General features: G+C 43.0%; 1 protein-coding gene and 1 long non-coding RNA gene across 6 annotated transcripts in view; one reads left to right on the forward strand and one right to left on the reverse strand.

The window, feature by feature from the left end:
* lama1 (laminin, alpha 1) overlaps window positions 1-5,954 on the reverse strand; it is a 33,459-nt gene extending 27,505 nt beyond the window's left edge. For all 3 annotated transcript variants that reach the window (XM_061758344.1, XM_061758343.1, XM_061758345.1), the window contains exon 1: window positions 5,819-5,954. In XM_061758344.1, coding sequence (XP_061614328.1) covers window positions 5,819-5,873 — 55 coding nt within the window. In that variant the 5' untranslated portion in view covers window positions 5,874-5,954. The remainder of the gene's footprint in view (window positions 1-5,818) is intronic.
* Window positions 5,955-6,957: 1,003 nt separating this feature from the next.
* On the forward strand, window positions 6,958-11,474 carry LOC133470211 (uncharacterized). 3 transcript variants are annotated; one of them, XR_009785908.1, is made up of 5 exons: window positions 6,958-7,353; window positions 7,472-7,576; window positions 8,015-8,273; window positions 8,346-8,453; window positions 9,542-11,474. It is a non-coding gene; the product is annotated as an uncharacterized LOC133470211 (long non-coding RNA). The 3 variants fall into 3 exon arrangements; XR_009785906.1 differs by lacking the exon at window positions 6,958-7,353 and having other exon boundaries at window positions 7,377-7,576; XR_009785907.1 differs by lacking the exons at window positions 6,958-7,353; window positions 8,346-8,453 and having other exon boundaries at window positions 7,377-7,576.
* Window positions 11,475-12,521: the final 1,047 nt, after the last annotated feature.

Genomic DNA, 12,521 nt, shown 5'->3' on the forward strand with positions numbered 1-12,521 from the left:
TTTTTTCTGTGTTACTGCAAAGAGCCACATACACGGGTACACGTGAACATCATCTTTTAATCATGTATGCACGCATACACAGACCTCTGCTCAGCCAGATCTAATGAAAATAACCACACCAACATGATAATATCAGTCATTTTCAACAGTTAACATTGTGTGCACTGTCTCACACACACAAACTCTCAGTTCAAGCAAGTCCACAAACAATAATAGAATAATTTTCAATAACATCTTTCTCTTACTATGCTGCTTAGTGAGACTTCTGGCATTCCTTATCTTGAACAATCCTCTTCAAATCTGGCTTGTATTCTGTTGTTGCCACTCTAAGCAATTCTTTCAAATGAGTGTCAGTCAGAACAGATCGATGCTTTGATTTCACATGTTTCAGGGTAGAAAACACAGACTCGCAGACGTACGTTGACCCAAACATGGACAGTATCTTAAGCGCAGCTCGTTTGATGTTGGGGTATTTTTCAATTGGCACACTTTTCCAGAACTCAACGGTCCCTTCCCTTAAAACAGCTTTCAGTTGATCCTCCTCACAAAGGTCGATCATCTCCAACTCAGCCGCAGCCTCATCTGTGACGAGCGGGGCTTTCAAACAGTCTGGCTTCCAAGCCAGCTGATATGATGCAAGCGTTACGGTCTCCGAGTGTTTTGTACATTTTTTGAAAAACTGCACCTGCTTTTCAAAGCGACCAACTTGTTCTTGCGAAGTTCAGTCCCTTTTGGAAATTCCTGTTCGACGTTAGGGTGGAGTGAGCTGAAGTGACGCTGAAGATTTGAAGCTTTGAAATGCGCTAATGCTGCGTGACATATAAGGCAGATCGGCTTGCCATTACGTTTAACAAAAAAATATAAACTCTCCCACTCTGGCAAAAACGTCCTGTGTTCTTCTTCATATTTTCGTTTGGCTGTGCTTTTTTCCCCTGCCATTTCAAGAGGTAACTTGACGGAAATTGTTTACAACACAAATGATGTCACACCAAAGATTCTCTCGTCGCTCGTTTGACGTCACTCAAACAGGCTTACATGGTCAGTGTGCCATCTAGCTGTAGGGGGAGTGAATGACAGCGCCAGCCAAGCATTTTTGACGCATGTCATGTGACAGCTCCTGAAGAGCCGCATGAAACTAGTTAAAGTGCCGCATGAGGCTCGCGAGCCGCGGGTTGGCCAGGCCAGCCCTAGATGTACCTTTCCAGTGTTACGATTTGTCAGTTGGAAGAACACCCAAAATTGTTTATGAAGAACAGCATGTACGTAACTTTGACTGGGCTTTGTGCCAGTCAAACACATTTCCAGTTCCACACACACACACCATGGCATTCCAGAGTTTCAACATGTATTCCAAATACCAAGCCTTGACTGAACAATACTACGATTTCAAAACGTTAACACATAGTTCTCAACACAATGTCTCTACAGAAGTCAGTGTTAGTAAACGATCATACAGCCATTTACACCCGTGCGTCATTTTGACACCAGCGGTCTTTGCCAGGGCCCGTGTCATGTTACAAGCACCGGTAACAATCCGCAGTGCACCACACAACATCAACATTTTTATCAACAAAGTGAATCATATTTTTTGATCAAAAATTGTTTGCTAGGAGGCGTTTATAATCGGAACTGAATCCAAGTTTAATCATTTTCATCATTGCTACTAACTTGACCGTTTGAGATCGAAGCTTGTCACATTTTGACACGATTTTCTTGAAAACGCTTAGCAGGTTCTACCGGCCCCTCCATGTTCCCATCAAGCTCAAATTCTGCCGCATGCTGGTCGTATGGAAGCCGAAAATGTTTCTGGGTGATCGATGTCGCAAAACAGTCGACCGTTTTTGTTATTTTGTCCAAGTCGCTTGAACGAAAAGAGGAGCGACACTTAAAAATGTAAGTCAGTATTGTCTCCTACTGGTTCCGAAGCAATTGATTGATCCTTCTATGATTATTTTGGGAGATTTTTGCATCAATTCCAAATAGCCGTTGTAAAATGGTGGTTGTTTGTTTACAGTTCTGAAATCGAGTGGCCGCTTGCGCGTAGCGCGCTTTGACCGACAAAGTTACGAGCACGATGCCTAGTTCTAATAAGTGCCTCTAAGAAATCTTGCCGTGGAATGTCATTAACTCGTGTTGAGTGGTAGGCGCACCCTTTTAGCAGATATTGGCCAAGTGGTTGCATGATTTGACTGATTTGACTGTTTTCACTCTGTGCCTATTTCCGTTGATGACTGATGAAATGTCACACTTCGGCGCTGGTCAAAAACCACAAGAATGTGCTTGACATGGTTTATTGCAAAATAATTGGAGGTGGAAAATTATTGATACAATATTATTTGACAGCTACACGTTGATACCCGATTACTGACGATACTGTTGTGTGTTAATATTTGATGCCTTTTAATGTATTTAGCCATGACTAGTTCCTCGTAACATTTCATCACATCCGTGGAATGACCCATATTTCAAAACCTGTTCTCGGGGACTCGCAAATTGTCACAAAAGATCTCATCCAATGTCACACAAAATAGTGGAGCAGCTAAATGTCCTTTTTGTCCTGAATTATTCAGTTAGGTTAGCCAAACATGCAACTTGGTAACAGTATACTGTGAAAGTGATTATTGGGGATGTTTTTAGTATCATTTTTTTCAGTGTGTTTCTGGGCCTAAAGAGTTATTTAGTTGTGTCTGGCCCTAAACCTAACCCTGTAGGTAAAGGTGTGAAATGCATTTCCGACGACATCCTACGGCTGTGCAATACATGTGTCTGTTTGTCATAATAAGCAATGTTTCACCATTCAATTAGGTTTTGGTCAACGAATACGTAGACATAATTTGACAAATTTCAAACAAAATATTGACCTTACATCTTGCTCCGGCGGTCCATGTATAAACAGATTAGTGCCAATTTGAACAAAGTGCAATTACAGTAATATTTCAAAATGAATTCTGAGCTGACAGTTTTGACAAGGCTCTAACCCCTACATCGGAGTTGTCTATATTTAAGCTTTGAAAGGACGTTTTGCCAGCTCCAGCACTTTAGCCACGTGGTAGCCTCGAGGCTGCAAGAGTGAACTTTGTCATCTTCTCGAGGCCTAAAGTCAAGGATCCCTGCCCTTCGAGGCTAATTCCGCATTTCCCTACATTACAGGAATGAGCGGAGTTGTGCTTTTGTATGTAGAGCCATCTTTGTGGTTGTTTCAGTCAGTGGTTCTCAATTACAAATGGACCGTGAAATCATCAGGTGTACCGTGTGAAATGATCCGATTTCACTTGAAGCTCCCCCCCCCCCCCCAAGTTATTGTTTTGTTTCTAAATACATGACGTGTTTGAAGAGAAGTGCTGAAAATGTAGTAAAACTGAACAATATAGTACTGAATTGTTGAGCTATAGTTTTAAACTATTTTTCATCTCGTTAAATGGCTGGATTATTTGGGCGGGGCTAAAAAGTAGCTGTCAATCAATCAGTTCACTCCAGCCACAGGTGTGCCTTGTCATCTCATCAATTGTATTTAGTTCCCTGCTTTCTTTCAGTCTGTCACTCAGATAATTGTTGTATTTTGTGATGTGTTATCTTATAGTGGAGAGGGAATTGTTTCCTTGTTTTCTTTTGATTTGCATTCTCGATTTTTTTTCTAGGTTGTGTGATTTAATATTTAGATTTTTCCACATGCCTTGTTTCGCTATTTGTTTTTGAAAATATGTATTTTTTATTGGTCCTGTACTTTTCTCCCTGATTCCCTGTGCTTGTGTCCACCACTTTTGCCACCCACTCCACCATGCAAACCTGCATCCATGACAAATTAGGAGAAACATGTCATGCAAACAGTTTACATGTACTTACTGTTCAATTGTATTATGTAATAACTGTTCAATGGTATTATGTATATGGATTCAAATCCTACCAGCATATAACTTAACATAGTTTGGATGTTAGGCAGTAAATTGATGTACTTTTTGGAAAATGGCTGTCATATTGAAATTTCAGTCAGCTAGAATGTTTTTCTCAAGTTTCCACACGATGAGCATTTGTGCCAATGACATTTGATATTCTCATTCAAATACGACCACTGGCACGCAGGTCCAGTTGCCTCGCATTTGTTAGGCTGGGAGCTTGAATCGGGGCTTTGGCATTACTGTGTGGAGTTTGCATGTTCTCTGTGTGCTTGCGTGGGTTATTTTCATGGTACTCCGGCTTCCTCCCACATTCCAATAACATGCTTCTAAAGTTTATTAAAACCAAATTATCCTGAGCGATAACTGTGTGTGTGTGTGTGAAATTTAGTTACTCAATACGTGCTCTGCAATTGACTGCTGACTGGTCCAGGGTGTCCCTAGCCTCTCGCCCAAAGTCAGCTGGGCTAGGCTCCAGGACAGGTTAGTGCGATAGAAAATGGATGGATGGGTGGAAACAACGGTGAACAACTGGTTAGAACATCTGCCTCACAGTATCGAGCACCTGTGTTCAAATCCGGCATCGCCTATGTATAGTTTGCATGCTCTACCTATGCCTGCGTGAGTTTTCTCCAGGTACTGTGCTTTCTTCTGCATAGTAGATTAACTGAAGATGCTAAATTGCCTGTAGATTTGAATGTCAGTGTGAGTGGTTGATTGTTTATATGTGCCCTGCAATTGGTCGGTGACCAGTTCAGGGTGTACCCCGCCTCTTGCCCGAAGACAGCTCGGATAGGTTCCGGCAACCCTAGTGAGGAAAAGAAGTACGGAAACTGGATGGGTGTAAACCCCACAGCCTTCAAATGTCTGAATACAAAAACGTGAGTCGAACCCGAACTGATCATTGTTGTCAAATGCACTTCCAACTCATGTTTGTTTATGAAAGCCCGACAAAACTTTCAGAGGGTCAACAGTCTTGTGAGCACAGCTGTGAAGGTGTGATAGCATCAACTGGGTGGTCTCTTTCTCCCTCACACACACACACACACACACACACACAACTGTATTGAGGAGCCTGGGGGTGCTTTTGTTTCGTTGTGTTTGTGTGTGGGGGAGGTGGTGTGTGATTGTGAACACTAATTATCACCCACACTGATGCTGTGTGTATTTCCCAGCAGGTCACAAATGGTTTCAGAACACACACACACACACACATACAATTTGAATCAGAGTTTTGAGTCTCGTAAATGTGAAATTGGGACAAAAGTGCTGTAAGATATCAAGCACAATGCCACAATGGGCAACCAAGTGTCATACAAAGCAGCTAATGCTGCTGTGAAGGGTAGCAATTTTGTCCAGTTGTCAATGAAGTCCTGTTGTGTCGCATGTGTGTGTCTGAAATCATTTGTTTATCCATGTTTGTGTACTGCTCTTATGTTATACATTATAAAGACATTTTTTAAAGTAGAAACAACAAATTAGAAAGAACAAATGCTTTCCAAATAAAGCCATTGTCAAATAAAGATGGTATCACAGCATATCATAGCAATCCCCCATGTGCCTAGCTTCGATACTAATTTGTATGTACATGTCTCCCATGTGACTGCGAAGTGCTACATGAGAAAACATCTCAGAGACTAAACACTGATCTCTGTGTATTGTGTCAAGGACGCACGTGTTGACGTGCTTTTTGAACTATTGGCTGTTGCACAACTAAATAACCATTAATAACAGGAAATTCTAATTAGCACTGTTCACATGTAGCGTCATTTATCTTTTTGCCATTTGAACTTCCAATTAGGGTTCATAGCATGGCTACAATATACTCAAGATTCTCTTTCTCAGCTATCTGATATTGACTCTAGTCACATTTGATAAGCTTTTGATCACATTGGTGCATCTATGATGATGAGGAAGAGTCTCACCTCTCTGTTGGGAAGCTGTTTGCTGCATCAGCAGCAACAACACAAGCAAGCTCATTGCAAAACTTCAGCCGAGAAACTGGAAAAGACCAAGTGGAATGTGTGCCGGCTCCACTTGAAGAACGTGTTGCTGTAGAGACTGTGCTGCATTTCAATGTGATTTCATTCATTCTCTTCAGTAAGGGTGGGGGGATGGCCCGATGGGGGGAGGGGCGGACTGTACCACATACTTAGAGACTAGGGGGGGGCGGCTATTCATTTAGTAGCAGATTTTCAATCAAGTAATCCTTCATCAATTAAACATTTGCTGGTAGAAATATTCTGTTTTTATTTCATTCATATTTCGAGATCATAATGGGTTGCCATTAAATCCTTTATGTATTTGAAACCTACAAAGTGGAATAAATGATTTGATGGTGTTTATAATATAGTAATGGGTTTAGGGTTAGGGGAATGAAACCGATCCCTAGGTTCAGTTAGGTTAGGTGAGGGGAACCGAGCCCTCCCTCTCCCGGACACAGGGACGTAATCCCCTTTCCAGGATCGGGAGGGGGGTCCACGGTCCTTCCCCCAACGCTCCCCTCCGTCCTCCCGTTCCCGTTCCTGGTGACACGCCTGTTGGCGTCGTCGTCCATAGTGGACTTGTGTCCACTGTCCAGTCCACATTTTTGTTTTTTTAAATTTGTGTTTACATTTATATTTTATCCAGTAATATTTATTTATTAATTGTAATGGATTCGCCTTTGCTATATAAATAATAATGGTTGTTTTCAATTGTGCTATTTATTAGGTTAGATCTGTATTGATAATGTATTTTTATATAATTCCAAAAAAACCAAAAAACATTTTTTATTAAACTCAAAAAAACTCAATCAAATGGCCAAATCTGAAATAGGCTGTGACTTCCTGTCCAATTATGTGTGCCCAGACAACGTTTCGGCTCCTTGAGCCTTCCTCAGGTCTAATGGCACACAGTCACAGCACAGCAGGTTTGCGATGTTCGCACTCCGGCGAACCAACTCGAACTGAGCCAAAATGAGTGCACATCCTTAGATAACCTCTGCTGTCATTGTATTTGCTTTTCTTTTTACACCACTAACATTTAGTGCTTCAATGTAGAAATTAACCACATATTGGCCAAATGTTTTGTAATGTCCATATAAATCAACGTATATCCAACAGAATGATGTCCTAACTTGACTGTCATTAACGGAACAGAGGATAGGACCCAAAAATGCACGACTCCAAAACAAACGGACAGTTTCAAAAGAGGGGTTTAATATACGGGTATAGGTCGGTACACAGGCAGGCAATCCAAAAAAGACAGCAGTATCCAAAACCACGAGGCAAAGAGGCGAGGTCGATAATCGGAACAGGGTCTAGTCTAACTGTGAGTCTGTGACGTGGAAACAAGGAATGCTGGAACACGACGACAAGGTACAACGAACTGGCGACGAGAGGGATTGAGACACGCGGTTAAATACAAGGGGTAATTAGGGTGAACGAGGCACAGGTGGTGAAGATGCTCTCAGGAGCAGGTGTGTGTGAAACAGGGGGAAGACCAAAACCGGAACACACACCCATGACATTGACATACCATTGTTTTTATTATAACACTTGATATATCATCGCTTCCTGTTTTCACTCCTCCCCAAGATCCGCGAGGCCGCCAAGACCCACAAGCTGGTGGAGCAGGAGCTGGCACACGCCGTCAACGCCAGCGTCACGGTGCTGACTGAGGCCAAGCTGTCCAGCCCTGAGGTAGGGACACCAGGTGTAGGCAGATGGGTCCAGACGGGACTACAGACGGCCCGTTGGACCCACTCAAAGCACATTTGTACATGAAATGTGCGGGGACGCTGTTACGTGTCAACCCCAAACCATCCCAGAGTGCATCGATGCAAATTACCCGTGATACAGCTTTTACAGCACGGTGTGTTGTGTGAATTTCATACCATTTTTGTACCATATTCTGATGTACGCGGATAAAGTGAGTGCAGGGCTCGACTAATGTTACAGGACTACTCTACTGTCGTCCAGAGAACATGTGGCCTGACATGTCATGGATTTAAAAAGAAAAGTGCGCCACAACTCTGCTTTTGATGTAGCACTAACCCCAAATGTTTGACTTGAATTCCCAAAAATACATGTTTTGTAGGTTTTGGATAAATCACTCAAACCAGTGTTGTTAATTTTCAGTTTTGGAGTCGCAGCACAGCTGTGGAAATTGTCAACAGCAGCAAAGTTCTCCAGGCTGAGACAACCCTGCTTCTGGATGGAAAACATCCGGTAACCTCTCTCGCCACTAGCTGCTGCCACTTTTTGGCCATCTGATCCTCCTCAGTCCGAGTTCCTTGAGGAAGAGGGGCTCCGCTTAACCCTGAACAGCCTGAGTGCTGACCTCCACAAACTGGATGACATCCACTGGATCTGTCCACTAACGCACTGTGCTGAGGAGGTAAGGATTGCGAAACACCCTGGCGTGCGTGCTTGTGTGCGTTGTGCCACGTGTGATTGTGTGTGCATTCAGGGGTTGGTGCGTCCCAGTAGTAAAAGCAGCATAACTCTTAAGATCATGCCAAGGTGAAGAGGGAGAAGGAAAAGCTCCACAAGCAGAAGTCAAACCGCTCGCTCTCAGGTTGGAACAGCCGATAAAACACACCCAAAGTCATCTAGCAGACAAATTGGAATTTGGACTGTTGTTTTGAGCAGGGTACTTTGCTTCCCTCTAGTGGCCTGGTGAGGTAACATTTGCAGCTGCATGGCCAGCTACTTGAAGCTGCTTTCACACAGCATTCCTTTTCCCCCCTTTCCATATTGTCCACCAATGTATTCTCCTTTCCTTTTTGAGAGCCTCACCTACCGAAATAGCCTTTGCCCTGAGAACATGCGTGCTTGCACACTGCTGATGTAGGTTGCAACATTAACATAATTAGATGTCAGCGTGCCAGCTCTGATTGTTTTCAACACAAAGTAGCATGTGTAGTGTAGTGTAGTTTTTTTTTTTAAATGAATAGCTCTCTGAAATTTTCAATCCAGAAAGTATTTTAAAATGATAATTGGTCCTAAAGTTGTGGCCAGTTGTTAAAGATGTACTGTTTTTAGAAGAACTTTTGAAAATCATTTTTGTGCGCATGTGTATATAGAGTACATATTGTGGGCATCGGGCCAAATTTGGTCCGTCTATCCATCCATTTTCAACACCGCTTATCCCGGTAAAGGTTGCGGGGCGCTGCGCCGCAGCCTATCCCATCTGATTTTGGGCGAAAGGCGGACTACGCCCTGAACCGGTCGCCAGTCAGTCACAGGGCACATAAAGACAGGGACAACCATTCGCACTCACATTCGCACTCACATTCGCACTCACACTGTGACTGAGTGGGAACTGAACCCACGCTGCCCGCACCAAAGTCTGGCGAGTCCACCACTACACCATCAGTGACTTACCCAAATCTGTTCAATTTCCTATTTTTTCACCAATTGATACTGTTGTTCAGCACGCGTGGGATTGTTATTCTTCCAAATGACTGAGGGTTGTAAATTGCTTGCTCTTTGATGATGCAGCGTTAATAAAGACGTCGTTATTTTGTTTTCCTGAAAAGTAATGGTTTTGGACATGCAAGTATTCCACCCAACGCCAATGATATCCAACCTATAGCATACAGCGTGGTTTTTGTATGAGCGCGCATTTGGAGTTTGTAATCGCTTGCTGTCGTGTCGCTTTAGGAACACGGTATGCCAAGTGTACGACTCCTGAAGCAGAATCGCCAGGCAACTGATGATCTTTTCCGGCCCCTAACCTTGACCGCCGCGAGTGAGGAGATGCCGTGCTCTTATCTGCCGGCACCCGCTGTCCTGACTACGGCGTAGGCGGCAAGGATTAGCTGTTTTGCGTTTCCTTACTGTGCATTTTTTTTTTCGAAGCGGTGTCACTCGCATTGCTCCTCCACTGGCCTGCTGTGCTAATGAAAGAGCCTACAATTCTGTCATTTTGTCATAAACAGTGTCTACACGTTGCTTGCATGCAGCAGAGTACAGAACATCTTTTAGAAACGACACGATGGAAACCGCCTTCAGACTGAAATTAGACTTTTCGGGGACACCTTGTTTCTACATCACGCAACCTTCAATGGCACCAGAAGCCGATGTGCAGAAATCTTGGATTTTGAACAGAAAAGAAAAACATTGACTGTATTTGTGTGTTGAGCTGTTAATAATACTACTGATAATAATACTGATAATGATGTGCACATGCAAGGTGCTCAAGTGGTTTTGACTTTATTTGGCTTGTCGTGACCTCCACTAAAGAGGTCACGGGGGTGGTTCATGATCAGCTGACTCGAGATGTAATGCACCAATGTGAATGTTTGCTTTGCCAGTAGTTCCCAATTGTTTTTATCGTCTTGCTCTCGCGGGTTTGCTGTCCAATCCCCCACCACCCCCAGGTCCCCCCAACCATCCCCCCCGTGCGTTCATAAACACGATAGGATCAATCAAGAAATCAAGTTGGCCAAACGGGGAAATTTGTAGTTTGCATAAGCATGTTTAGTCTAAGCTGATGCTTGCTGTGAGGGGCATACTAAATGATAGCGCGTGCAGGAACATGCTTGTTTCCGCTCACGGTCGAGCATTGCCAAGCTCCACTGTCGTCGGGTGCTGGTCAGTGTGCGCTGCTGCCTTTTTCCCTTCATGGCTTTTGTGGTGGTGTGCCAAGTAGAGCGACACACTCCAGTGGTGTGTGCAATGTGGCGTTCATTTCAAGTTTACTGTGTCTGGGCTCGCACTTTACAGACTCCTTGATGGGGGAAATGTGCGTGTACACGCGTTTACGTCAAATTAGGTGAAGAATATGAATTTTTATTTGTGATGAACTATTAAATATATAATGTAAAAATGCACGCCCATCGATGTGATCCATGGCTGTGGCGTTCCTGCTCCCGTGTCCACTGATGCGCTGGGCCAACGTGTTACCATGGTAACCACGTTATCCATTTGAAGCTTAAAGCCAAAGCTTAAGTCAACTCATGAATCACTTATTGATGAAGATAAAATGTTTGTGCACAATGTGTAACTTTTTGAAATTGTATCATCAACTTGTTCTGAATATATGATTGCAACGTGTATATGGGTTTTAAAAAGAAAGCTCATGTATATTTAATTTGATCAATGATTGTTTGAACGTAATTTAATGGGGTTAACAATGATTCCGCAATGCTGGGTGTTTGCACGAGTGTGTGCTTGTTGCCAGTTTTTCCGTCATGTAACGAAGATAAGCTTAGGAAATTAAAATGACTTGATGGTGTGATAAATGTGCTGCTTCCAACGTGTCTGACTTAAAAGTACGTTTTATTAATACCTGCATGTAAGTTTGTACGGTTTGTATGAAAATGCTTGCCGCAGCTTCTCCTTACATACATTGTGACCAACAAAGCTGACACAATATGAAGTTGTCATTTCTCTTAATTGTTGATTATTGAAATGTTTAGAGTGAGGGGCTATAAAGGTGTTCTGTCATAAACAGACTTTGCGTCTTTTCCCAACACAACTCTGCTTTCAGCTGGACTATTGCATGACAGGCGTGCGTGTCAAATGCCTCAGTGTGTGCTGTATGTTGTTTGTGAATCCATCCAGTAAGGAATAAACTGTATTGGAAAACTAAGTGATTGTTGTAGTGCATTGTGCAAATAAAGTGAAAAATACCTCCACTTCTAAATAGAAAAGTAATGCACTCATACCCCAATTGTGGCCTCATGAGAATCAATGTAAACTAATTCAACAACTATGTAAAAATTCTACTACATTTATGGCAAACGCTGCAGAATCCAAACTTTTTGGGGAATATTTGTTTTCAAAATTTTTTTGAAAATATAACATTCGAATGAAAGACTTCCATTGTGTGTAGTGACCCTGAACCATTGAGTTATTTAAAAAATAAAAACTGTGATGCAAATGAAACATATTCGACAACCTTTCCTACAAGTACTAGTACAGCAGATTTCGGCATCACGTGAATGACTTGAATCAAGCACGAGAAATGGACAGTTCTAGGACATAATTAGGACTTGGTCATCTGATTGGTCGCATTTGGTGCCAAAATATACGCAGACTAAGCTGATTGGTTAATGCAACACATCTATGATTGGTTAATGCAAAACATCTATTTCCGGTTTGGATCGCTTAAACGGGTGAGGCGAGTGATGTTACTTTCGACTTCATTTGTTCCAGCCAAGGTAAGCACGCTGCTTTAAGCACTAGCAATTAATGTTGTTTTTGCTGTGTATTGATTTATTTGAGCGTGTTTTTGACATGTTTGATTCGTCTTGTGAGTGATTTGCGTTAATTTGTGCTTATACAGCTGAGTGAAAATGCGGGGTCGCCATTTTGTAGCGCAAGGTTTGAACTTTACTCGACGGCCAGATGCGTAATAGCCTCCGTGGCGTCCCGGGCTTGGCGTTTTACACGTTTGAGTGAGTGGTGTGAAGGCGTTTTGAGTGTTTCAGCGGTGTTGTAACGTACAATTCCCGTCGTCCTCGTGGCGGGACTGGAGCTTAAACATGACGTCACCGCGGCAGCGCTGCTGCTCCGCGTTAGTCATTGTTTAGCAAAGTTTGAACTTTGTTCGACGCCTGAGTGCATAATTGGCTTCGTGGCGTCGCTGGCTTGGGGTTTTACACTTTGCGCGAATGAGTCTCGAGCGTTTTTGTGG

Source organism: Phyllopteryx taeniolatus, chromosome 20 (genome assembly GCF_024500385.1).
Source record: "Phyllopteryx taeniolatus isolate TA_2022b chromosome 20, UOR_Ptae_1.2, whole genome shotgun sequence".
NCBI classification, from domain to species: domain Eukaryota; kingdom Metazoa; phylum Chordata; class Actinopteri; order Syngnathiformes; family Syngnathidae; genus Phyllopteryx; species Phyllopteryx taeniolatus.